Below are 27,093 nucleotides of genomic sequence, written 5' to 3' on the forward strand. Positions count from 1 at the left end.
CACAATCAAAAGGTAAATGACTGGATATTATCTAAAGCCCAAAAGAAAATGGTCGCGGGTTTGGGCTTCAAGCACCTGAGAAAAATAGACCAGTTCCATGGGGACCGGGACTTGATATCTGCTTTAGTGACCGTTGGCGACCAGAGACTAATTCATTCCACTTTTCAACTTTTGAAGCAACAATTACACTAGAGGATGTTGCCTATATTCTAGGCTTAAATGTAATTGGGAAACCAATTGTGGGCAACTCAAAATTGGATGCTCATGAAGCATGTAAGAAATATTTAGGCCTAAGTCCTCCAGAGTCAGAGGTAAGAGGGAAATCAGTGAAATTGTGCTGGTTGCAAACTACCTTCTCAGATGCAACGGCAGGTGTGTGAGCTAAAACGCGTGATCAAGCGTTTGTGTTATCCCTCATTGGAAGCACAGTTTTTTCAAAGCCCAGAGGTTATCATGTGCATACGAAGTATCTACCATTCCTGGCCGATACGGAGAAAATAACAAAGGCCGCAAAAGTGACTATAATTTTGTTTTGAACATTTGTGGCTCTTCAACTCTACTGTTGGTAAGTGTTGTAACACTGTAGTTCAAATTCTTTTATGGATTGTTCTTTATTAATTAACTATGTATTGGATTGTAATTGTGGATGTTTGCTTCTAGGCATGGTTTTACGAAAGGATTCGTATGTGTTAGCCAAGGTGTCCTGCTTTTGTTAAATTCCTAGCTGCTTGCCGGTGGAAACACGTCAAATATAGACCTTCAAAGCTCACGTATGAGCATCTAAGTGCAAAGATGGACACGATATGTGCGGATAAGGTTAGTCATGCAACGGTTGTCTTAAGTAGATATTTAGGTATTAGCGATATGCATTTATACTTGATATCTGTCATGTATAAACAAATTAGCCACGTTGTAAAAAACCAGTGCAATTAGGTTGTTTGGAGCTGATCACTACTTATTTATGTGTGAATGTGAATGCCAAAGAAGTGTATATGCTAATCTTGGTATGATGTTTGCTATTTTAGATAATATGGCAGCCATGGGATGCCTGGGTGAATGCTCCCTAGTTTGCTTTGAACGATTCATATACGAAGCCCATATTGACATGGCTTATATGCTTCGACATTGTAGAGAGGTATATGCCAGAAAGATGCATGAGGCAGTTTGGGCGGAAGCAACACATACCGGATCCACCTACTAGGTGGAGAGATGATCCTAAATCCCGGAAGCCGTCCAAAGAAATATGCGTAGACTGGGAAATCTGGTGTACGTCTGACTGTACTGGGGAGGAACAAGTAGAGTTCACCGAGGCAAGTCATGCAGCTTACTTGGAGTGGTATAGGAGCCACAATGTCACGCAGATTCAACCCTTGCACCCTCACCATGCATTGCTGAGGGAAAAGTTGACTGAAGAGGTTAATATGTTATGAATTCATTCCGTGTGTTTACTATGTTTTTGTTTAGAATGACGTTTGCTTAGAATGCATGTTCTTAACGACATTTGTTTAGAATGCATGCTTTTAGAAAGTAGCTTGATTATGATATGATGAGATTTCCCTTAAAACTTCTTCTTGCTAGTAACTTCAACCTTTGTTATGTGGATAGTTATCCATGTATATCTTGTGAAGGCTAAAACTGCATTTGTTTATGTGTTTTGGTGCAGAGGAAGCGCTCTTTCCGCCTTGCTCAAATGCTTGTGCTTTCTTCGAGAGTATCACTGAGCAAGTAATCCTAGAAGATTTGCTCGCCATGCATTCAGAAATAGTAAGAGCCAGTGAAGCCGGGAGTGATGCTGATGTAAGTGAAGATATGCATTATGATGAGAGTGCGAGTGGTGTTCAGGAAGGCTCCAATGACATGAGTAGTGAGTCTGATCCTTTTTTGGCACCAACTTATGAAAGTGAAGACAGCGCTGATGACATAGAAGTCAATGAACAAGGTGAGCGGATCAATGTAGTAAACGAACTGATAGGGTTATATACTAAAAACATTACTTTTGTATTAACTCTAATTCTTTATATTTTGAATGAGAATCATATGGGCAAATGTTATCTGCTATTAGTTATATGCATGTGCATAATACTTTATGTTGTAGATTATATGGTGTGAACACATAGAAGATCATATCATCAGTACCTTATAAAGTATAAGTAATCATTCACAACCTAGAAAGCATTACCATTAGTACGGTTGTAGTATAATATGGTATTAGTCTATCTTGACTATAGGATTATGCTAGTACACTTTGTGTGTATTGAACAGGACCAAGTGAGGTTGTTTCTCATTATACTGACTATATAAGAGAACAAACGCCTCTGTTATTATGGATGTTTGTCCTCCTAATCCGGATATAATAACGGGCACTTACATGCATTGCACATTGCTTTAAATCATCAATGAGTGAGATTCATTTGTGAATCAACAAACTCGATGGATTAGATAATGACATTGTATGTAAGGTGTGCTGTTGATTATAGAAGGAATCCGTGTCCCGCAAGAAGTCGGGTTGATGATGTCCCCTTGAGGAGCTAAAAAAGATTGTCATGTAAACCCTGTAGGTGGATTTATTCCGACATGACAATGAGGTTGAGTGGTACTACTCAATGACATAAGAAGTTGATTAATGTAGTTGTCAGTAACTTGACTTAATCAACGGACATTCGATATCATAAACACGGGGAGATCAACAAGCATATAATATCGAGCCCATAAACGCTAACACGTAATTTGGGATTAGGGCGGTAGTGCAACAATGGCCTTTAGTGGAATAAGCCATTTGTTGACGGACTTGGGTCGTGTGTTCTGGGCTAACATGGGAAGCCCAAGCCCGTCAACAGTCCCAACCCTAATTTCTCCTCATGGTCTTGTTGTAGCCTATAAATAGAATACTCTCTCTCTTGCAGAAATTCACTATTCACTGGATTAGAAAAAAAGGCAAGGAAAGATAGATCCAAAATTGGATCTAGCTTTGTGAGAAAGAAGGGGATTGGTAGATCGTTGCCCACACAACATCCAATCTGTTCTAAAGGAACACAACAGAAGATCAAGGGGTTGATTTCAGATTTGATAAAGCTTTGATTATCAGAGATTACATTTTAGCCGATTCTAAAAGGTATGTTTTCTAATCCAAAATTGTGAGACCCCATTGATTCCGCTGCGCGTGGGTTCTTGCGGTTTGTAGAAATATTCGTTTTGAAAATAACGGTTCCTACACGAACCAGTCAATGTCCCATCTCCAGTCAATGTGCGGTTGTTAGATGAAAATATGCTGCTGACTACAACACTGCCTGCTTCTCGTGGTGGTAAGTTTAGGTTGTGATGTACAGTATTATCGAATTAATGATGTACTATTTAGTGTAAATGAATAAACACATATTTGAACTGATGTGTAGAGAATGTTGAAGGAGGCATTGCTAGTGGTGGTCGTCCCCAAGTCGAGGTAAATACGTAATGGTAACCTGGAATTGTTTAAATACATATAGGCATCAAAGAATTGAATTCCCAAAGTAATAATTATCATTGATGCTTACGGGCTGGAATTTGCGACAATTGGTTATGCAGGTAATTCTTCAAGTCCGGTTGACAACATTATCACCTCAGTGCATGCAAAATGTGATATGCAAGACATGCGTGAAGGTAAACATGTTTTCAACCTCATTTATTAATGATGCAGTTTTTTTTTTTTAAAAAATTATAAGGTTTAGTACACCCCAACTTGTATTAACTTAACTTAATTAAGAAGTGGATAAAGGTCCTGACTTTTGCAAGTTTGCATTAGTAGGTAGACTAGACTTCCAAAAGATCAAAATTTAAAGGGTTCATCAATAAGGTTTTATGGGCACCCAAAAAATAATGTTTGGACTGGAATGTATACGTAGTTTCTTCACCAAACAGGTTTTCGATATTTTCATTTTCATTTCATGTGATATGCATGTTTTGTATAGGATTATGTAGTTTCTACAGTCTCATGATCACCTAATCTGGGCTCTATTAAAAATTCGAAACTTGGTTGTGTGCATAATAACTCCATTGAAAATGAGTTTGGAAAAATAACACAGGGCGTGTTGGATGCAGTTTCTCGTGACATAGGAACACCTTTGAGGCCGAAGCTAAGAATCCACTAAAAGTGACCGAGAACAAGTATTGAGCAACGTGTTTCCCGCGTTTTATTATATTATAAAGTAATGTATGTGTATAATAATTAAAATCAATAAACAATTACAATTATAATTATGAAAAGACAATTTCACTAGAGGTTAATGGAGATGCTCTTGGCGAGGAGTTCAGGGGTTATGTGTTCAAAATCATGGGAGGGTGTGACAAATAGGGTTTTCCAATGAAGTAGGGTGTCGTCACTCTTCACTCCTGGGCCCTGGCCGTGTTTGCCTTTGCAAAAGACGGAGGCACTCCCTACTTCTGTGGACACGGAAGGCGCACTGGAGAGAGGAGAAGGAAGTCTGTTCGTCATAGCAACTTTAATGTGTTTTTATTACCATCTTCAAAGTTTGAATTTGCCTTGATAAAGTAAAAAACAGAAGTACTCTGTTCTTGTCTTTACATGGACCAATTATGGGGAGTTAATTACGTGATGTTCTAAGATTGTGTAGAGAATGTTAAAATAGAGGTTGTTGCTTTATAGAGTGTGAATTTCTTTAAATAGAAGATGTTTTATATACGCCCATTTCATCGCCTTTTTAATATATATCATTTTTGTATATATATAGATGTTCGGTGAAAAAAGAGGTCCAGAGACGATTGAGCAAGCAGCTCTAATCTCTGTCGATGAGGCAGCAGGTTCAACAGTTGTCATCCACAAAGTCCACCTCCGCTCGACTCATCGTGGAAAGCATCGGGGATTGTGGAATGGATGGTAAGTCGATAGTGTCTTATCATCCTTATCTATTTGTGTATCATGAAAGTTAAATTTTTCCAAAATTTTTTATAAGGTATAAGGACTTGAGGACTTATCATCTAAAATGTTTATTATTTCCCTATCTAGTTGGTCCAGTGAAGAAGAAGCCAGATATGGACAAACAGAAAGAAATCCAAGCAATTAAAGCTGGCCTCCCAAATAAAACTTGCCTGCGCTGACGACCCAGACATTCTTCACTTGATGTCACTCCAGGTAGTTTGTCTAACCAATATTAATTTTAAATTTCCTAATGAGATTGTTATCGTCACGGCATGGGGCTTTTATAAGCCACACTACTCTAAAGCATCTTATTATTGCAAGTGGTAATGACATGAATTCAAAATATTTTTCAGAGCTCCTCCAACTTGATTACAACGTCACCGTGGAATACCGAAAGTATTAAAGAAAATACCAGCATAAAAAGAAGACTTCGAAGGAGACAAATGCATTGTCGACAAAACTTGGTGAAACTCTACTAACACTTAATGAATATTTTATGTTTTCGTGCTAATAAGAACCTATTTCTATTTCCTACATAAACAATATTACTACATGTAAGATCTATCTTTCCCTTCTGGACCCCTTAGGGAGGCTAAAAAGTCAGCTGCTCTATTAGACTTTTTTTTAAAAAAATTAACAACCTTCACTTGGCTAGGCTGTTGCATTAACTCCCAAATCTCTATCGCCTCATTTTTAACAGACCATGGCATGGTTTCTTTCTTGTTAAGAATCTCGAGTCAGTTGCAATCTCTATCTTCTTATAACCTACTTGGTAGTATACATAATTTCAAGCCATTAAGAATAGCTTGTAATTCCTTATGTAAGATTGTTCTTGTATGACCTAGCTTCAGCTGTATAGCACATTATACTAGTTCACATTAGGTCTCTGACTATGCCTCCATGTCTTGCTCCCTTAGGTGCTACGTGTCACAGCCCGAATTTCTAAACAATAACAAAGTGAATATTTGAAATATAAATATCTCAAACATCACTAGGTTCACTTGTTTAAAAACCCAGGCTATGACGGAGGATATTACATATACAAAACCCTAATAGCCATGTCATAAAAGAAACAACTTTAAATTAAAATAATCCCAATAATTATTTGCCATTGCTTTTATTAAGATATCATCCGTCCAAAAAAAATAATCAACCAAACTCTCATAAATAAAATTCCTCACTACCATGTTCTCATGCCATGCAAAAGGTAAACTACGTTATTACATTCTCCCAATAAAGAATCAGACCTAAACGAAAACTAACGGACTGCTCCAGGCACGAATCCCAATCACACGCCGCGGTTCCACTGCCTTCCACCTATGTTCCCAAGAACACACCCACATTGCCAAAACAAAGCAAACATGGGTCAGCAAATTGAATTTGCTGGTATGAGTAGACTAAATACATATAAACATTTCAAACTTTACTTAGCCAACTAACACTTTAAATCTATCATAACCTAATCATTCTCAGCTTGGAAGATAGGTAGTTCCGTCATCTCAACCGGCATAGTTTCTTCCCAAGAAAAACTTCCATTTTATTAACTCATTCTAATAACTCCTTTTAATATCTAAATAATTGAATTACACTTACCAATGTCCACCGCTGTATAAGGGTAGGACCGCGTCCCTGCACAAAATATTATTAAGTCCTACCCTCCTGCAAAAGAAAGTTAGAACTTGTATATATAACATATGTAGATATTCTATATGTATTCAAAGGTAAACCCAAGCACACTCGTATAAACAAATCAATTTCTCTTGTCAATTACTCAATTACTTTTCTTATACACCCACCCTTTAGTACCTACTCCACGATTTGCACTCCACACATTTGCCAAATCACACATTCCTGTGTGCCTCTCTCCCACCGAATACCACAATATCATAGCCATCTCTGGGCACAAAACTCAGGTCATTCATGGCACATTCAATGAATACCTTAGGTCATTCCCACCACATTCAAGGAATACCTATCATATCACTAACGGGCCATTCATGGCACATTCAATGAATGCCCTGGGTCATTCCTGCCACATTCAAGGAATACCCAATCCTACATTCTCGTACACTCAAGGAATACAACTAACCCGCTAGGCGAATATCTTAGTTCCTCTTTAGGGCAGTCCACTACAATCTGGTCATTCATGGCACATTCAATGAATACCCTTATATAACACTAACGGGCCATTTATGGCACATTCAATAAATGCCCACCTACATATGACATCATCAGTCATAAAACTCAATTCCAAAACTTGAGGCGTGGAGAGTTCTAAAAGGGTGCGGTAAGTTTTGTTTACGCATTATTGTATTTTATTGCATAGATTATTTCAGAGAACGTAGGAATATCTTGATTTAATTATTTTTGGTTTACGCGTTATTAATTTCATGAATGTATAAGTGTCAAAACGTTGTGTATCGTAAAAAACTGAAAAATCACAAAGCAGTAAATACACGTACACAAGTATATTTATAAAGGTCCTAGCCTAAGTCAAACATGCTAGTAGTCCTAGACTTATTCTAATAGACCTAATCATAATTTTAGGAAAAAGTCAAATTTTCGGGTCAACTGGTCAAAGTCAACCCTGGTCAAAGTCAAAGTCCACTCTGGTCAACAGTCAAAGTCAGAGTCCACTCTGGTCAACAGTCTATATTGGTCAACCTAACCTAAACTCCAAAAAACCCAAAAGCCCAAAGCACTAGGGCCCATAGTCTAACTTAAGTCAAATTTTTAAAATAAAAAAATAAAAGATATTAGCCCACGATTTTGGCCCAAGCCCAAAATCGTTTTTGCTACTGTTCATCTCCTTCACTCCTTCATTCTCCAGCCACCACCGACCACCACAACGGCCACCACCGGCCATCCATGACAGAAAGAACCCAGCGGTTTTCATCCTCGCAAAAACCCCTACACACCTATACCATCAAATCATGATTCTAATATATTGGAAAAATTCGAATGACGCCATTAAATCACTCTGTAAAGCTCCAATTGTCCACTCTCCAACACCCAATCCACACCAACACATCCACCTCAACCCCACAACAAATTCTCAACAAAAACCAAACAAAAACACTAATCAAACAATAAAAAACGCATGCGATTTGGTGCTGATTTTGTCGCCATTAATGGCTGCTTGGAGCTTTCCACAGCACTCACAGCCCTCCCCACGAATCTACACTCAATCCCTCGCGACAATCAATTCGCATACAACCCAAAACAACTACCATACAATTTCAATACCACAATATAAGAGTTCAAACGAAATCCTAGACGATTTCTGCTGTTGGGCATACGCCGCCATTAACAGCACACAAAACTTTACCAATACCATTTCATAGTCTCGCAAATCAGTATGATTAACATGTTTATCAATTCGACAGAAAACAACAACGAAAGAATATACAGAACAAAAATACTAAGTGGAAAACTAAGTTTTTCTTCGTACCATAAAACTGTAAAACTCAAGGTGAGGTGAAATAGAAAAAAATATGACTACTCACCGTTTAAAACCTAACGACTTCCGAGAGCTAAAAACCCGAAAACCTAACGCCTCTTCGCCACAAACGGGCCGATCTTTCTTGTTCAAACTTTTTCAGTAAAACTCTCCCCCTTTTTTTTTTATAAACCCTCGCTTTTTTTTTTTTTCTAAAACTCTCGTTTTGTTTTTCCCTAAAAACTCTACGTGAGAAACCCCTATTTTCTGGTTTTTAAAACCTCCCCGAAAACAAGGGTTTTAAACCTATCTACTTACTCACGGGCTTTTATCCAAAAACTACTGTGTATTTATCTCTGTTATTTATTTACATTATTATTATTATTAATATTAATATTATTATAGGAAAAGCAAATAAAAGTCGGGGTGTTATACTACGCTTCCATTAGTCTCTGACACAGTAGCAGTGTTGGGATCCCGTGAACCACCAGTACAACAGGAGGAAGTAGTACCAGTGCAGCAGGATGTAAAAGAACAAGCACCTGTCAGAGTAACTAGGTCAAAGAGGCAATTGTTATAGGAATGAGAGCTAGGTTGCTAAGCTTGGGAATAAAGCTTGTTTTTGGATGATACAACTTTATAACTTATGTCCATATCTGTGTAAGTTATGTAATGGAGGTGCAATGTTGGATAGTTGATGTGGTACCATTGTAGGTAATGTGGGGTAGAGTTCTAGGTAAAAACAAGAAACTTTTTCTTTTTGTTAGAGGTTACTTTTGACATATCAATTGTAATGTCTCAAGTTGGATAATGAGAAACGAAAAAATTGAATAGTTTACCTACGAAATGAACGATGAACTCAAAACGTAAGTAAACTAAAACTAAATTATGTGTCTATATTTATCAAAGTTTCTACTCTCAATTCTATCGAAATAGAGTGGAGTAACAAATTCGTTCCACTCCTAGTTCTCTTGCATGAAATGATTTCATAGTTTAACTAATCGGTCTTAAGTCTAATGAGAGTTTTACGAGGGGGATTTATACTACGATGCAACTACCCACAAGATACAAACTATAATTGATTCAACTACGGAAATACTACGTTGATTCTATAATAAGGAATTAGGGGGGATTGATTCCACCTTAACTCAACTTAACTCACTAACGATGAATCGTCGTAATCCGAATTGAACTGCTACGCAGAACAATTGGTTCTTCCTAATCCCTAATTACACATGACATTTCTACCATTTCATAACTAGCATGTGAACGATTAAACCCATTCTCATGGCGAATTAATCGTTTCTAGAGTGGAATAGAAATTACGACGACTCTACGATAATCGGAATCAAGCTTTCATCAAGGCTTCTCAACCCCTCTAATGGAGGTTTAGCCGAGAATCATTCCACAATCATTTCCATATGAATCTAAACTAAACATAATATCAAGATTCGAAATTTACTAATCTAAATTAAACAATAATTAAATTCTAATTAACAACTAAGAAATGGTAACCAACAATAATTAAAACTAGATCTAATAGATTGAAATAACAAAAATCGAAATGACAAGAATAATAACTATTTTATTTATCTAATGAATGATATTCAATGATTCAAGAAATTAATCTAAAACAAGAAATGAAATTTTAAACTAAGTTCTAAACTCATTAATGGAGGCTAACTAATCTAATTCTAATCTAGGTCTAACTATCTACCATTAACAAAGAGTCAAGCTTTTGTTTTTATACTTTCAGATCCAAAATTCGTGCATGGGTCTTGGAGCCATGTTTTGGGCCAGAGAATCAGGCCCAAAACCCAATTCTTTTAGTCCAAAAAGGCATCTTCAGCTGCAGTTGGCTTCAATAGACTTTTCATCCACTTCTGCTCCTCTGATTGGGTCAAGGCTTAGACCAATTGGAAAGCTCTTTCCGAGCCGGTCGTTTTGACATAAGGTAGGCCCAATTCCGAGGTCTGAGTCCAAAGATACGGTCTTAGGAAGTTTTCTTTTGACTTTGTGTCTTCATTTACCGCGTCGACTTTTCAGCTTTTGACCAGGCTTTAGAAAGGCTTTGTCTTCTTGAATCTTGGCCTTTAATCACAGAACTCCTTAGCAACCGACCTTTGCTCCTTTATCTCACTAAAGTGGCACATTTCTGCACATAATGGACTTTGAAGCCTAAAATGCATAAAATGAAGCTTTAAACCGTAAAGTACCATTTGTTAATGCTCTTAAATTATAAACTTTGATAGCAAACTATCGGACACAGAATTTTTGGCTTGAACCTAATCCACAACCAAAGAGAAGCACTAATTGCTGGATGATCAAATGGTATTACACACTCACATTTGGTTCAATATAATTCCCAAATTCTCTTTCTTATAGTCTCATTTTTGTCAACCTTATAATAAGTGACCAAAATGGGTTAATGTTCCCAAACCCTACCTTTTTAGGTTATTCTTTTTAAACCCTAATTTTGTTTATATAAAAGTTGAAAATGACAGAGGAGACTATGAAATTTTAGTTCATTTTGAAGTCAAAATATCGCAACAAGGCCTGTTAAAATAAAATTAATTTTTTGATGGAGCCCACTAATTTGATTTCTTTGTCTTTATTTTTAGAGCCTCTCTTTTAGAGTTAGATGGTTGCTACCATTATTAGGTACAACGACTTGAAGTTGAAAAGAAAAATGAGGAGAAAGTTTGATTACTCACAAACTTCATCTAAATCTTTTGTATTTTATATCTGACGACTTTTAATATGGAAAAATAAAACTATTGTTTCAACTTCCCATAAATTTGCTTTCATTTGATATCTATACATAAGAGAAAGAGAATCAATAAAGAATTATATAAGAATAACCGGTCAAAACCCTAAGTTAATATATGCATAATAATCAATCATCTACAATAAACATATATACAATGAGTAGTATCATCAACTGTTTGAATTATTGTTGTTTGTTTCTATGAACTTAGAATAAGAAATATGGTCATAATCGGTTTTCTCCTATTAAGAGTTCTCACAATAATAGTCAAGAAACAACGATTTTTTTGAATCACCTCGAGTTTATTTTAATCTCCTTTGTTAATCTTATTACATTCAAAAAACAATCCCCGGTGGAGAAAATTTTGAGTGTTTTACCTTACATTTTCAATGACAACAAGGAAGCCGGGGTCAATCAAACACATCTGCCACTTACTATCACACTAACTATTCCTGATTTAATTTTATGCCTAGGTCTTTATTAGGTGTTATGGAGGATTAGGAGATGGTTTAAGAATTTGGTTTAAGGAAATGGATATTCAAAAAAGGACAAGTCCGATGATAATAGAGTCTTAGATATGTAACATTTTAGAGAAAACCTTGTTATTTTCTTTTGTCAACATACATTTGTTTCCATCCCTTAAACATGAGTTTGATTAAGTTTAAATATATTTTTTTTTTTTTTTGGCTGGGATCTCCCTTTTTAGAATTTTTTGAGTTTTTTTATTTTATTTCTTTTCTTTTCTTTGGATGGAAACTTATTTCTTTATTTTACGAAAAGCAAGTAACAATTTTGTTTACGCTTGAATGAGGTGTTTTTCTCTTTTCTTTTCTTGCTCCATTCTATTCGGGACTTATTTAAAACAAATTTTGGGGAAGGTTTTAATTTATCTTTTTTTTTTTTATTTTGTGTTTTGTTTTGTAACGGGGTAAAGGAATTGTAGTTCCTCCTGGTGTATGGAAGGCTAAAGAAACTACCGTGGCAGGGAGGACTGTAAAGACTACCACCCGAGTGGTGACTAGCGGAAAATAATTCATAGGTTTGAATTTCATCAAGAAAGGCTATATCGATCCAAAGAGCGCCTAAATTCTCACTATTAGGATATGGTTTAGTGATCAACTTGTTTGCAAGTGGACGATGTGATTTTCTATCCGGATTTTACCTTCTCCTCAGTGTCAAATTTCTCAAATGTTTTGCTTCATATAATGACAACTTTAGGCTATATTCTCACAGGATTTGTAGAATAAGTACTCTAAGGGAATTAGATTTCAACTTACCGCTAACAATCATGGACCCTCATTAATATATTTATTTAGATAGATGCAAAGATTATTAATGATAACATAAGTTTCTAAATTATTCTAATGTATTAAAACTATCATGGAGACTTCTAGGGGGGATTGTTAAGAGCATGGAGAAAAAAACAATACCAATATTCATATGATTAAAAGTGTATAAAGCATAAACTTATTTATTTACAGAGCTTTAAATTTTGAAATTTTAACTCGAAAAACAAATGATATTATATATATGAAGTATATCCTAACTAGAAGATGTCTTAATTACACATGATTCCTAATATTAACAAAGATTTAAGCATGCTTTGTCCTCAAAGCATCAGGTAAAAAAAAGAGGGTAGGAATAATACCGTTAAGGAATGCTGAGGTGAAATTCGAAAAACATCCGCAAAACAATGTTGTAACGTACTTAATATATTGGAAATAAAAGGGGTTAAAACGACGCAACTCTATATAAGAGTTCCACCCATTATGGGGTTAACTTAATTAAATTGCTTGGGACATAAGTGGACATAGCCACAAAACAGAAACTAAAACTTACCTCCAGAAAATAAAACTATTGCCGTTATTCGTCATCTTCGTAAACCCATCCCAATAAACTTCTATAAAGCATGCATAGGTTCCTCGCGGCCCCTGCCATGCTATGATAATTTGCCGTGCTTCACGCCATTTATCATCTATGGTTGCTAACCTTATTAAGTGCCACTTGGTCCGGATGAGAGGGTGTAGGTCCTTTGAGACACGGAGGTTAGTATCCGCCCACCCATGCTTTTTTTTTTAGTCATGGTATACTGTAAAGGAAAGATGGGATAATACTATGAAGCGTTGTTAATTCGTTGTTTAGTGAGTCACATGTTAGCATAGGTTCTACGCGGTTTAATCCAATCCGGTGAAACGAATTTCTCAAATGTACAAAAAACAGAAAGAAATATAGCATAAGGTCACGGAAATTAGAACGAGCATAAGAAGCTCACTAATTATATGCCTCATAAGATAAGCGCTCGTATATTAAACTAGACATCAAAGTCTGGGAAGGTACCATCAAAATAGAGCGGCCCATGTTGGCTAAAGCAAAGGACGTTCCACCCTGCAAGTGGCGTCATTGTTAAGAAAACGCCATTCCCTAAAATGTTTAGCATTATCCAAAACATAATCAGCCTTATGTTCATGGACAAAGCACTGAGGGTAACGTTATAGTCCCTTGGTCCTTATCTGAGCAAAGAAAATGCCTGATGAAAATAAGAAGGTAAGCCTGCGTGCAAAGACTCATAAGTGTAGACATGCATATTATCGACCCAATAGCACCATGGGTCTTGTATATCAATTGTGTAGGGCATAGCAAGTCCAAGAACAAATGCTAGCAAGAACCTCGTATCTCCGTTGGTTCGTTATCGATGTTGATGGAGAACACTTGTTCTCCGTCCGGTCTCTCAAAGAAAATGCAGTTATTATAAAAATAAGATGCAAGTGCTGGAGAATAAAGTTCACCCGGTCTTACCATAAGAGGTTCTACCAACATATGATTGATCACCTCATGAAACCAAGAGAATCAAAAAAGAAGTAATGCTTTGGAACAAATCTTCGAAAAGACTGTTCGGTATCAATATTGGAGATGTCATCTCAAAATTACGCTTTGGAATAGCTGCGAATGATCCGGATACTACGCGCGAAAACTGGAAAATTTCTGGTCCAGAGAAGTCAGGGCGCGGGCGCGCTCAACTTAGGGCGCGGGCGCGCTCTTTGTATTTTTGATTTCCAGTAACTTAGCGCGGGTCGCGCTCAACTAGGGCGCGGGCGCGCTCTGACCAAATTTTTCTGACAGAATTTTAGGGCGCGAGGGCGCTCAACTAGGGCGCGGGCGCGCTCCGAGTTGCAGAATTGCGAAAATGAAGTCGAAACGTGGGAATCGCGGGTGTGAAGGGTGAGTGATGGAGTTTAGGTGTAGTGTGAGTTGTGAGGATAGATTGTATCAAGTTTATATAGGCTTAAAGTTGCTAGAATGGATCGGGAAAGTTGCCAAAACTAATTTCGCGGTTCAGGAAAAACCTAAAATTTCCAAACTCAAAACGGTCAAAACAACTCATCTCCGGATTCTAATTCAAACCCAGTATCTCTTATTTGGATTTTATGACTGAATATACCTATTTAATCTAGATTTCATCCTACAATGATTCTCAATCACGGATATGCCTAAACTACCATATTTTCACATTACTCGCAAAGAAATTCTAACACGGTGGTTTTTTTTTTTTTTATAAAAATACGCCTTTGAAATAATCAAACCACCCCCAACCAAGTTGGGGAAGGTGGGGTCAATATGAACACAAGCACACAAAATGAAAATGAACCCTTATATTAAAATTTCATTTGGAATATCACAAGATTCACATTATGAAATAAAAATTACATTACAATAAAGACAACAAAAGTAAATAAAACAACAACTACTAAAACATAAATAACAGACTATCACTCCTCATCCTCTCTAAAACACCTCGCCAAGCGGTGGCGGAGGGTCTGATCTCGGTGGTGGCTCTTCGAACTCCGAAGGTCCGTGTCCAATAGCCTCGAATGTCGGCCGACGACGCCATGCCTGCTTGCATTTGTGTGAGGCGAGTGATGCGATGAATGTGGTGGGAAGCGAATTAGCATCATCTACTCTAAATGCGACGGGGGCTTCCATCGACCACGGCTCGCTCCCATCTCTCATCCTCCTGCTGGAGCGGAGCTCGGTTGTGGTGAATGGTGGCCCTGCCGAGTCCCGAGGAGATGCCGCGAGGTGTTGAGTGAACGAACGTACCCCTATGTAGCATAGTCATGCGCCAAAGATCGGACCAACACCTCTGGAAGGCATCCAGATCAAAGCGGGTGCCATCCTCCTCATCCTCCTCCCGACTCATCCTCATCTACCCTCGCCGCTCCTCCTCCTCACCGTTCCTATCCCGGATGAATTTCGGACTTGTTGGACACGTTTACTCCTATAGATCGCGGGTTCCCGCGGGGTAATGTAAATCCTCTCGTGGCCGGAGTTGCCTTCATCTTCAACATGATCTTAGTGATAAGCACAGAAGAGGTGCCAACGACCTTCCGATCCTCCCTCGATTATGTTCGAGAAAAACTCCGGGATACGAAATCGTGCTCCGGCCCTCCGGAGTATCCATAGGACGTGGGAGGCGTTAGTCGGGACCGATGTCAATGACCTTGTCCTGCTAAGGACATTCCAACTAATCCGGTCAGCCAGGTTGGTTGGTCCTCGAGAAGCCTCGGCGCCGCGATGGGAGTTTGATTGTAGCTCCATTGATGATTTATTTAACGCCCATCAACGGCTCAACCCCATCAAACCGGGGATCCTGTATTACGGCATCAGATTGATTCTAGGCGGAATGCCTAGAATCTCACCAACAGCCCCAGTAGTCAACTCCCTCCTCTTCTTCCTCACCAACACAAAAATCTTACTCCCCTCCAACTCCCGGGTGTTGTAGAACCGTCTGACCAAGTCTTCATGGTAGAAGTCTTCGGTCGAGTACCAGAGACTATTCCAGTCTCTACTAGCCATTTCGTCACCGTAAAACGGCGCTTAAAATGGTCGGCGTGAAGATCTGCTCCGTATAATACGGCGTTGAGCCATCTAGTTTTTGAAATGTCGATTGGGGTTTATATAGGATGTGGTGGTGGTGGTTTAGCTTGACTGACCTTAAGAACAATGGTGGTGGTGGCGTGGTGGCGGCAGCACCAAAATTTTTTAAATTTCGGTGGTTTTGATAATAGAAATCGGTGGTGGTAGTGATGGTTGGTGTTTTGAAGTCGATTTGAGGTTTGGATTTGATTTTTTGGCGTGGGTTGTTTGTGTTTTCTTTTTATTTTGATTTTCTTTTAGGTTTGGAGCTTGGTAATGGCGTTAATGGAAGATGAAACGATGAACTGGTCGTGAGAATGTAAGAGCGCGAGCGCGCTCTCCATGGGCGCGGGTGGGCGCGAGTTGGGCCCAAGCCCAAAATCAAAATTTTCGATTTTTTCGATTTTTCGCGAATTTCAAATCAAAATTCCCGCTTCGTTACCGGTCCGATATTTGCGAATGAGATATGGAAATGATCAGGAGAGAATTTCCTATCCAATGATCCATAAAACATTTTCTATTCCGACTTAGGATGACATATGAGATAGTGGAAAACGCCCGGTGCGTGCATGACGTAAAGTTATCGCTTAACGAATGAACTCTAAATTAATAGATCATGTCAATCCGAAATCGTAATACAATAAAACGCCTGCTTGACTCTAGTGGGACATAAAACATTTAGTACGGAAATTTAACACCTTGAAGTTCCCCCAAACAAATTTTTACAACAAGCTTAGAAAATTTGTTTTAAGAATGGTCTTTTAAAGTCGATTCGAGACTTCATAGATTACTTATGTTTATTTTATATTTTTTTTATTTTAGTTTTAGAAGAAAAACAATAAGCAATAAAGACATAATTCACACCATAGAAAACATGACTCAAAACCAGAAAACATGCAAGAGTGAAAACGTGAATTATGTGAACCGTGGACTTAGGATCCAGATTACATACCCACACACCCATAGGGAGGGCCGGTTACCTTTAATGGTGCACTCACCAATATATATGGAATGAAAGGAAATGCACCAACACGTAAATTGAGTCGTTTATAGTCGTACTCAAGACTTTATCTAAGACATATGTATGAACATGCAGGTTGATCATATATCAACAACCTAAATAGTTGTGGATCATTCCATAAATAAATATCACAAAGAAACATATCCAAATACAATGAAACACCAAGATTTCCTAAATTTCAAATTTGGACTAGTGGAATCCAAACGAAAGTTGGGTAACCCTATCAGGTAACCTATCATGCACCTTCTTTTTCATTTTGAACGAGTGGGTGTTCTAGTAAATAAGTGTGGAAAAGTGAATGGTTGTGAAGGATATGGTGGATATGGATAAGTTGTAGAAAGACAAACCGCGCATACCTAATGAGGATTTGGTTTTAGAATTAATCGAACTCATTCATTCATTGCAGGGATCGGCCTCAATTTTGAAAAATGAAGGTGTCACAAAGTTTGTCCTTCCTCAAGTATCCGCTTTTGTTAGGAGGATTTAAAAAATTATAGAGTACAGAAGAAACAATAGGATCGAGTGCAAACTCGGGGTTCCTTTGAAAGGGTGGAAGGAGGGGAATCGAGGTGGATGTCAGGCTAGTTAGTTCTTGATAGGGTGAATTGTCACCCACCGAAGAAACTCATCAAATTCCTCATCTAGATTGGTCATATCCACATTACTATGGTAGTCCTTTACATCTTTGAGAAAGTCATCTATCCCATCCTCATCAATAATACGCGGTATCGACTAGTGTAGGAAAGAAAATATCGAGTCCGGACCGCCCAAAGGAAATAATTTTGGGCATATGACTATCGTGGAACGTGTTGTTGAAATAATCTCGAAAGCAAAGCTCTCGATCATGCTAACCTCTCCATCCATGATCGACCGGTAATCGCGGTCCTTGTTTTAAAAACATTGACTTCAACAAACAAGATGGCCAAAAGACATGGACATTGAACCATCACTTTAATTAATGAGCCGCGTTGGAGTTTGCCAAGAAGGGGACGAAAATGATCGGATGAGTCGTTAGCGATTTCCTCGTATCGAGGACTACAAAATCAGCCGGATAGTAGAAATCCCGGAACTTTTACCAACACATTTTCGACTACACCCTGGGGATACTTAATAGACCGATCGCCTAATTGCAACGTCATTTTAGTGGGTTGCATTTTGTCTAGACCTATTTTGTATATACAAATAAAATGGGAGTAAGTTAACACTAGCCCCAGTGTCTAATAAAGCTGATCGTAGTCGATAGGAATCTCCTAAGGTGCATTGTATAGTAGGACGACCGTGGTCCTTGTACTTAACAATCCCATTATGTTCGGAGATAAGGTTAGGGAATTGTTCGTTAAAAGCGTCTTTTGGTATATTGGTCTTCACGCCTAGTAGTAGTACACAATTCCTTAAGAAACTTAGCATGATGTGGTAGCTTTTTAATAGCTTCGAGGAAGGAAGGTTTATAGTTAGATTCTTAAAACATCCCTAATCTCCTCATAATTTGTATCCTTAGTTAACATGGCTAATTTTTGTGGAAACGGTGGTTTCACGATATTTAGCAATGGTATCACCCTGGATGTTTAACCGTGGCTTTTGTTTCTTAAGTTGTGTTGTGGCGGGTACCTCTACGGTGGTAGGCTCTTAGGTTTCTATTTCAAAGATCTAGTAATATAGCGGTGTAGGGACTCTTCGGGTGGGGTAACTATAGGCATAGTTACTTTGTTATCAACCACTCGCTAGCGGAGAGTGGTGATGGCATTTATCTCACCTACATTTTCAAATTCATTACTAGTATTATCGGATTTACCTCAAAGGTCTGTGTTTGTTGTTTTAGGATTAGGTATTTGCGTTACACGAAACACACCTTTGGTTTGGGCTTTATCTTGAGCCAACCGTTGGGTTAAATTAGTTCGGATTGGATTGTAGAAATTTGTTGGTTGGATTGAGCCATTGTTTGAAAAAGTTTTGGCTCACTTGTATAAAGGTGTCAAGACGATCCGGTTGTGTGGGTGTAGTGGTCGCGGGTGGTGTTCTTCGAACTATTTCCGTGAATTATTTATTGGTGGATTTTGATAGTTATTATTTACGGAACGATACCTCTATTAGCATTATAATTATTATAATTACCTTGACCTTGTGCTTGACCTTGTCGAGGTTGCACTTGGTTGTTATAATTATTAAAATTACCCCGACCGTCCTTGTCGTAGTGGAGCTTGGTTAAAGCTTCTGCGCCGGCCTAACTATATTGATGATTGTACCCTCGAGGTGTGGCGTTTTGGTTATTTCTCCAACCGAAATTGGGATTTTGTCTCCCGCGGCGTTAGGTTCACTATTAATGGAACAAGCTGTTCATAGGCTATAGATTGTGGGATTAGGGATGCTCGGGGCTCCAATGAAACTACATGGATTTGAATTTACATTCATAACGGGATTGGCTTTTGTTGTCTGAGAAATGGCATCTACCTTTTTGTGAGGGATTCAATTAGAGTTTTAAGCTCGGGATCGATTTAACCTCAAACATCGGGTAAATTTTAAGCGTGGAAGAAGAACTAGCCGGAGCCGGAAGTAATCGTCACTACCCCCAATTATTATTACGCTTAGTTTGGTCCTCTAAAAATTTATAAGCCTCAGGAGGCTCCTTTGTTTAAGAAACTACCCCCATTCATTATGTCAAGGACTTTTTATGGTGATGTTGAAGTCCTTTGAAAAGGCAACCTAACTAAACGTGTCTTTTCGCTAAGTTATGATGTGGACACTCTATAAGCGAGATCGGTGAAACGATTCCAAGCCTCCGAAAATGTTTCGAGGATTTTGTCGAAAAGAAATGAATCTTAGAAAGCATCTCATCCGTCTTTAGGGGTGGGTAAAATGTTCCATAAGCAGTTGAACAAGTTTAGCCCAGTCGAAGTCCAGTAATAAAGGCTTTGGGCAGTTAACCAAGACGCGCTTTATCGGCTAAGGTGAAAGGGAATACCCTTAATTTAATTTGTTCAACCAACCGTAGGATGGTGGAATGTTGTTAGGACTTGTTCAATCCCACGTATCTTTGGTAAGGTTTTTCATGGTCTAAACCATGAAAAGCGGGTAACAAATTAAAAATATTTGGAGGGATTTCTGAAATCCCACTGGGTTTGCTAGAACGATGCAAGATTTGGGGCTATCGTCAAGGCTTTGTAGAAGTCCGAGAGAGGAGTCTCTTTCTTCCCCATTATATCGGGTATGGTGTGTGTGTGATAGTAGTTAGAGGTGTAGTGTGTGGTATACTAGATAGACTTGATTGTTGATGTTGTTGTGTATTTACGTTCGGTGTTTTTGTACGACCAGACCTTAATCTCATGCAAGACTAAGTCGAGCTTAACTACACATGCAACACTCCAAACAATTCGATATACTAGTATAAACCCTCTAACGGGGAGACGCGAGGTGTGGAAGAAAGGAATACCTGACAAGGCCCTTGCTTCGCTTATGAATAGCGTCTTGGGTACGCGTGTTCAGTGTTTATAAGAGAATAGAACACTGAAAGCTTGTCAACTCGAAGTTTGAATCAAACTGTGGAAATCCTGGAAATTCAGAGAAGGGCGCGGGCGCGCTCTATCTTGGGCGCGGGCGCGCTCAGTGTAAAAACGAGAAGTCCAGTAAGATAGCGCGGGTCGCGCTCTCTTTGGGCGCGGGCGCGCTCAGTGTATAAACGAGAAGTCCAGTAAGATAGCGCGGGTCGCGCTCTCTTTGGGCGCGGGCGCGCTCAGTGTATAAACGAGAAGTCCAGTAAGATAGCGCGGGTCGCGCTCTCTTTGGGCGCGGGCGCGCTCAGTGCGTTTTCTCGCGGAATTTTTCCAAAACTGAAACGGCAACCACAGTATGAATCAAACAAGGGTGGGTGGGTGAAATGGGACTTAAAAATTACTAATTCTATTATGAAAACAATGATAAAGTGCAACTAAGATGGCAGCGGCGCCATTTGATAAATTCAAATGGCTAGCTTTACCTACGAGATATTCGATGAATCCAAAACGTAAGTAAACTAAACTTACTGATTGATGCTATCTTGTTTATCAAAGATTTATTCTACTCTCAACCAATTGAGATATAGGGGAGTAGATAGAGTTCGTTCCACTCCTAGTGCTCTAGCATGGATGTTTTCTAATCTAACTAGTCGCTTTTAAGTCTATGAGAGTTTTACTGAAGGGAATTATACCTACGATGCAACTACCCACAAGATGCAACTAGTCGGTTATCAGAATACTACACGGGAATGCTACGTTGATTCTATGATAAGGAGTTAGAGGGGATTGATTCCACCATAACTCAACTTAATCCACTAACGACGATTTAATCGTCAGAATCCGAATCAACCGCTTAGCGAACAATTGGTTATTCCTAATCCCTAATTATACATGGCATTTCTACCAATTATAACTAGCATGTGAACAATTAAACCCATTCTCATGGTGAACTAATCATTTCTAGAGTGGAATAGAAAATACGGCGATATACTCGATGTCGATAATCGAAGCTTTCATCAAGGCTTCACAACCCCTCTAATGGAGGTTTAGCCTTGAATCATTCATAATCATTTCCATTTATATTAAAACTAAACATAATATAAAGCATTGAAATTTATTTAATTAAACAATAATGAAATCTAATTTAATGACTAAATTGAACTAAGGACATGAATTGAAATTAGATCTAGAATTGGAATTGACAAAAATCGAAATGGATAAAGAATACTACTTTATTGATCTAATCAAATGAAGAACAAGATTCAAAGGTTTAATCTAATAAGGGATTTGAAACTAATTAAAGAAAAACAATTAAATCTAGATCTAGAAGCTATTTTAATGGCTACTTTCTATTCTAAGCTATGAACCCTAATTCTCTACTAATTAATCTACCATTATCTATCTACCATTAACAAAGACTTAAGCTTTTCTTCTTATACATTCAGATCCAAATTCGTGCATGGGCTTGGAGCCAGGGTTTGGGGCGTGAGAATCAGTCCAAAACCCCATTCTTTCAAATCCAAAAGGCCTCTTCAGCTGCAGTTGACTTCCACAGACTTTTCGTCCACTTCTGCTCCTCTGATTGGGTCAAGGCTTGGACCATTGCAAAGCTCTTTCCGAGCCGGTCGTTTTGACATAAGGTATGCCCAATTCCGAGGTCTGAGTCCAAAGATACGGCTTTCGGAAGGAAGTTGACTTTTGCTCCTTTATCTCGCTAAAGTGGTACATTTACGCACATAATGGACTTTGAAGCCCGAAATGCATAAAAACGCAGCGTGAATCAGTGTTAACTCTTACTTATTATTCACATAATTGGTCTAACAGTATGATTATTAAGGGGTTAAAACTACAGTTTTGGGCTCTTATCATTAAAGAAGAAAAAAGAAAACATGCTCTAACTATAACAAAACTAGGTGCTTCCGAAACAGCTAGACAAACAGCTAATGCCAATCTGAAGACTTTTTTTTGAAAAGACTACCCCATTGATTGATGAACTGAAGCGCTCTTATGCAGAGATGGAAGTGAAACTCGAGACAGAAAAAACTAATTTTGAAAAAGAAAAAGCTGATCTCGTGGCCCAAATAAACAAGGCTGATCTCGACCTGGTTGAAGCTAATGAAAATATGAATTATTGTGTTTCTACCATGAAGAGTTCCAAACAATACCTTCCTGTAGATGTTATTGATCAGTATAACCTTAATTCTGATAATGAAAATGATATTCCTTCTGAAGCTGCCATCAATATTGACAAAGAAGTTGTCGAGGCTGATACCAAGGCTACCGAGATTGAGAACAACACCAATGATGATGTTGTAGACACAATTAAACCCATCGAGACAGTGGCTACCCTATCTCTCATTCTTGACTCATTTCGTCTTGATCCCTCCACTCTAGAGGGAATCGATATGCTTGCTAGTGTTGACTTAGATCTTGAAGCCAGATGCAATGTTCCAGATCAAACCAAAGACTCCATCCTGAGTTAATGTTTTCTTCATGATTTGCTTCAGTTTGTAAAATTGATACAATGATCTGTCTACTTTGCCTCATTCTCTTAAACTTCCTTTGAATTATGAAAAATAGATCTTCTTGCTTCTTGTCATTTGCTTATATTTTGTAATATATTTGTTAATAGTTTTTTATACTTAGTAAAAATCTGAAAAGAAAATTAGACTTTCGATACTACTCCAATTAAAAGCAGTATCAATGGATACTTAGCAAGATTTTGAAAAGAAAATTAAATTTTTGATACCACTCCAATTACAAACAGTATCGATTGATACTTATTAAGCTTTTGAAAAGAAAATTAGATTTTTGATAACACTCCAATTAAGAGTAGTATCAATTGATACTTAGTAAGATATAGAAAAGAAAATTAGATTTTCGATACCACTCCAATTAAGAGTAGTATCAATTGATACTTATTAAGATTTTGACAAGAGAATTATATTTTCGATACCACTCCAATTAAAAGCAGTATCGATTGATACTTAATAAGATTTTGAAAAGAAAATTAGATTTTCGATAGCACTCCAATTTAAGAGTAGTATCAATTGATATTTAGTAAGATTTTGAAAAAAAAATTATATTTTTGATACCACTCCAATTACAAACAGTATCGATTGATACTTATTAAAATTTTGAAAAGAAAATTAGATTTTTGATACCACTCTAATTAAGAGTAGTATCAATTGATACTTAGTAAGATATTGAAAAGAAAATTAGATTTTTGATACCACTCCAATTAAGAGTAGTATCAATTGATACTTATTAAGATTTTAACAAGAGAATTATATTTTCGATACCACTCCAATTAAAAGCAGTATCGATTGATACTTAATAAAATTTTGAAAAGAAAATTAGATTTTTGATACCACTCTAATTTAAGAGTAGTATCAATTGATATTTAGTAAGATTTTGAAAAGAAAATTATATTTTCGATACCACTCCAATTAAAAGCAGTATCGATTGATACTTAATAAGATTTTGAAAAAAAAATTATATTTTCAATACCACTCCAATTAAAAGCAGTGTCGATTGATACTTACTAAGATTTTGAAAAGAAAATTATATTTTCGATACCACTCCAATTAAAAGCAGTATCGATTGATACTTATTAAGGGTTTGAAAAGAAAATTATATTTTCGATACCACTCCAATTAAGAGTAGTATTAATTAATACTTAGTAAGATTTTGAAAAGAAAATTATATTTCCGATACCACTCCAATTAAAAGCAGTATCGATTGATACTTAATAAGATTTTGAAAAGAAAATTATATTATCGATACCACTCCAATTAAAAGCATTATCGATTGATACTTAATAAGATTTTGAAAAGAAAATTATATTTTCGATACCACTCCAATTAAAAGCAGTATCAATTGATACTTATTAAGGTTTTGAAAAGAAAATTATTATATTTTCGATACCACTCCAATTAAGAGTAGTATTAATTGATACTTAGTAAGATTTTGAAAAGAAAATTATATTTTCGATACCACTCCAATTAAAAGCAGTATCGATTGATACTTAATAAGATTTTGAAAAGAATATTATATTGTCGATACTACTCCAATTAAAAGCAGTATCAATCGATACTTATTAAGGTTTTAAAAAGAAAATTATATTTTCGATACCACTCCAATTAAGTCATATCTTCGACATCGAGATGAGGATCTACATATGAGGATCGAGATGAGGATCTACATATGAGGATCGAGATGAGGATAATTTTTTACATGGTATTAAGATGAGGATCTACAGATTACTAGGAGTTTTTCTTTGACCTGGTACCGATACCAGGATTCGAACTCGTAACCTCTCTTAAAGACAAATTTGGTAATGAAACTTGTAACATTTATTCAATATAAAAACTCATTATTACCAATAATAAATAAATTCAACCAGATGGCTCAAACCCCAACATGCACTTAATTAAATTAGGCCATTAAACTTTAGTGAATTATCATTTAAACCTTAAACCGTCCCGTGCACAGATAACCAAGAATTATTTTTTCATTAATTTTCTTCGTTTTCTTGCTAATCACTATTAACTTTCCTCATTTTCTTGCTAATCACCATTAAGTTTCCCCATTTTTATAATTTTTTACTATTATAAAATGACCCTCACCTGCATGATTCTAAACCATCTATTGTAAATCTCTTATTGAAAACAACAAACCTTAAAAAAAAAATGTCTCTCATTTCATACTTCCTTACTGTTCTTGCTATTTTCATGGTTCTCCCAGACTGGCCTCATTGGTCAGACTGTCCTACCACCGAGTATTCCGATGATGAAGAAAAGCATGAAGAAGAAGAAGAAAAAGAAGAAAAAGAGGAAGAAAAAGAAGAAATAGAAGAGAACGAGGAAGAAGAATAATATGAAGATGAATGGCTTTGAGACCCATATTGCTATAAAAAAAGGTAATGATGGGTCTTCGATCGACTGATGGTGATGACGAGGATGATGGTGAAGATGGTGATGATGAGGATGAAGATGAAGATGAAGATGACGATGAAGATGAAGATTAATGTTTTCTTTATGTTATTTAGTTTTAAACTCTATGTGTAACAGCCCTATTTTGCTTATGTTATCTGTTTTTTTAATGAACTATTATCGCACTACTCTATCAAATGGTATTTGTAATTATTTAAAAAGAACAAAATTTAAAATTGATACTATTCCCTTGATATATTTGGAGCCGACAAATAAAAAAAAATATATCCCTTATTGTCACATACCTTAGGTGTTTGCCTCCTTATTCTTTGACCTGGTATCGAGCATACAATACCACATATACCCGTATTTTCATCACGATCTTGACCTGATATTGACATTTTTGCCAATATCAGGATTTTCATCATGATCTTGACCTGATATCAACATTCTGCCAATACCAAGATTTTTTTACCCGAACTCAACATTGCTGTCAAGAACTAGATTTTTTGACCCAAACTCGACATTGTTGTCAAGAACTGGATTTTTTTACCCGAACTTGACATTGCTACCAAGAATTGGATTTTTTTAACCTGGTATCGAGATGAGGATCTACAGATCACTAGAGTTTTTCTTTGACCTGGTATCGAGATAAGGATCTACAGATCACCAGGGTTTATGTTTGACCTGGTATCGAGATATGGATCTACAGATCACCAGGGTTTATTGTTTGACCTGTTATCAACATATAATTCTAGAAATACGAGGATTTGCGATATTTGTATAGATATTGCTTTTGGAAATATCAATTTTTTATTGAATGCATAACTTCAAAAAATACATCATGATACTTAGAATATTCTTTATTGATAAAATGCTTTCAAATTGTTTACATTTTGAGGCTTTGGTAATATTACACCTTCAGTCATTTTTAAGTAATAAGCTCCATTGATTCCCACTTTGTGAATGATGTAAAGCCCATCCTAGCTTGCCAGCCCCTTTCAATTTAGTTGCTTGAGTAACCAATTTTAAGACCAAATCACCTTCTTGAAAATGTCTTTCTCTCACTTTCTTGTTGAAAACTTTTTTGAGCTGCCGATGGTATGTGTCTAGCCTTAATCTTGCTTGATCTCTTGTTTCCTCGAGATTTAGGACTTTTGCTGCCATTTCTTCATTATTTTGCCCATTCGTTAAGACCTTTGTTCTGGATGTCGATACCACCATTTTTGATGGAGTTACTGATTCCATGCCATAAGCTAACGTAAAAGGCGATTCACCCGTGGCAATTCGAGGTGTCATTCTATAAGCCCACAGAACGCTGTTTAATTCATCCACCCAGAGACCTTTCTTGTCTTCCAACTTTTTCTTGATATTATCCATAATGGTTTTATTTGTTGCTTCTACTTACCCGTTACCCTTAGCATAATATGGTGCATATGTGAAATGCTTTACCTTGTATGATTCCAAGAAAGCTTTTACTTTTTCTCCCTTGAACTGTGGCCCGTTATCTAATATAATGGCATATGGCAACCCGTATCGACATATTACTCTTTGAAAGAAAATTTATCACATCTTGCTCTTTTATGTGCTGAAAGGCGCGCTATGGCCTCTACCCACT

At 37.2% G+C, this 27,093-nt stretch overlaps 1 protein-coding gene across 1 annotated transcript; it reads right to left on the reverse strand.

Moving 5' to 3' along the window:
- Positions 1-26,396: 26,396 nt before the first annotated feature.
- LOC147503660 (uncharacterized) lies at positions 26,397-26,855 on the reverse strand. Its single transcript, XM_086604922.1, has one exon. The coding sequence runs from the start codon at positions 26,853-26,855 to the stop codon at positions 26,397-26,399; it is 459 nt and encodes a 152-aa protein (XP_086461048.1).
- Between the last annotated feature and the right edge of the window lie 238 nt (positions 26,856-27,093).

The sequence above is a fragment of the Coptis chinensis genome, chromosome 4 (assembly GCF_015680905.1).
Source record: "Coptis chinensis isolate HL-2020 chromosome 4, ASM1568090v1, whole genome shotgun sequence".
Classification (NCBI taxonomy): Eukaryota; Viridiplantae; Streptophyta; class Magnoliopsida; order Ranunculales; family Ranunculaceae; genus Coptis; species Coptis chinensis.

What these genes read in the sequence shown, in the direction of transcription:
- LOC147503660 (XM_086604922.1), bottom strand. Translation starts at nt 26,855, where the DNA reads ATGGATAATATCAAGAAAAAGTTGGAAGACAAGAAAGGTCTCTGGGTG.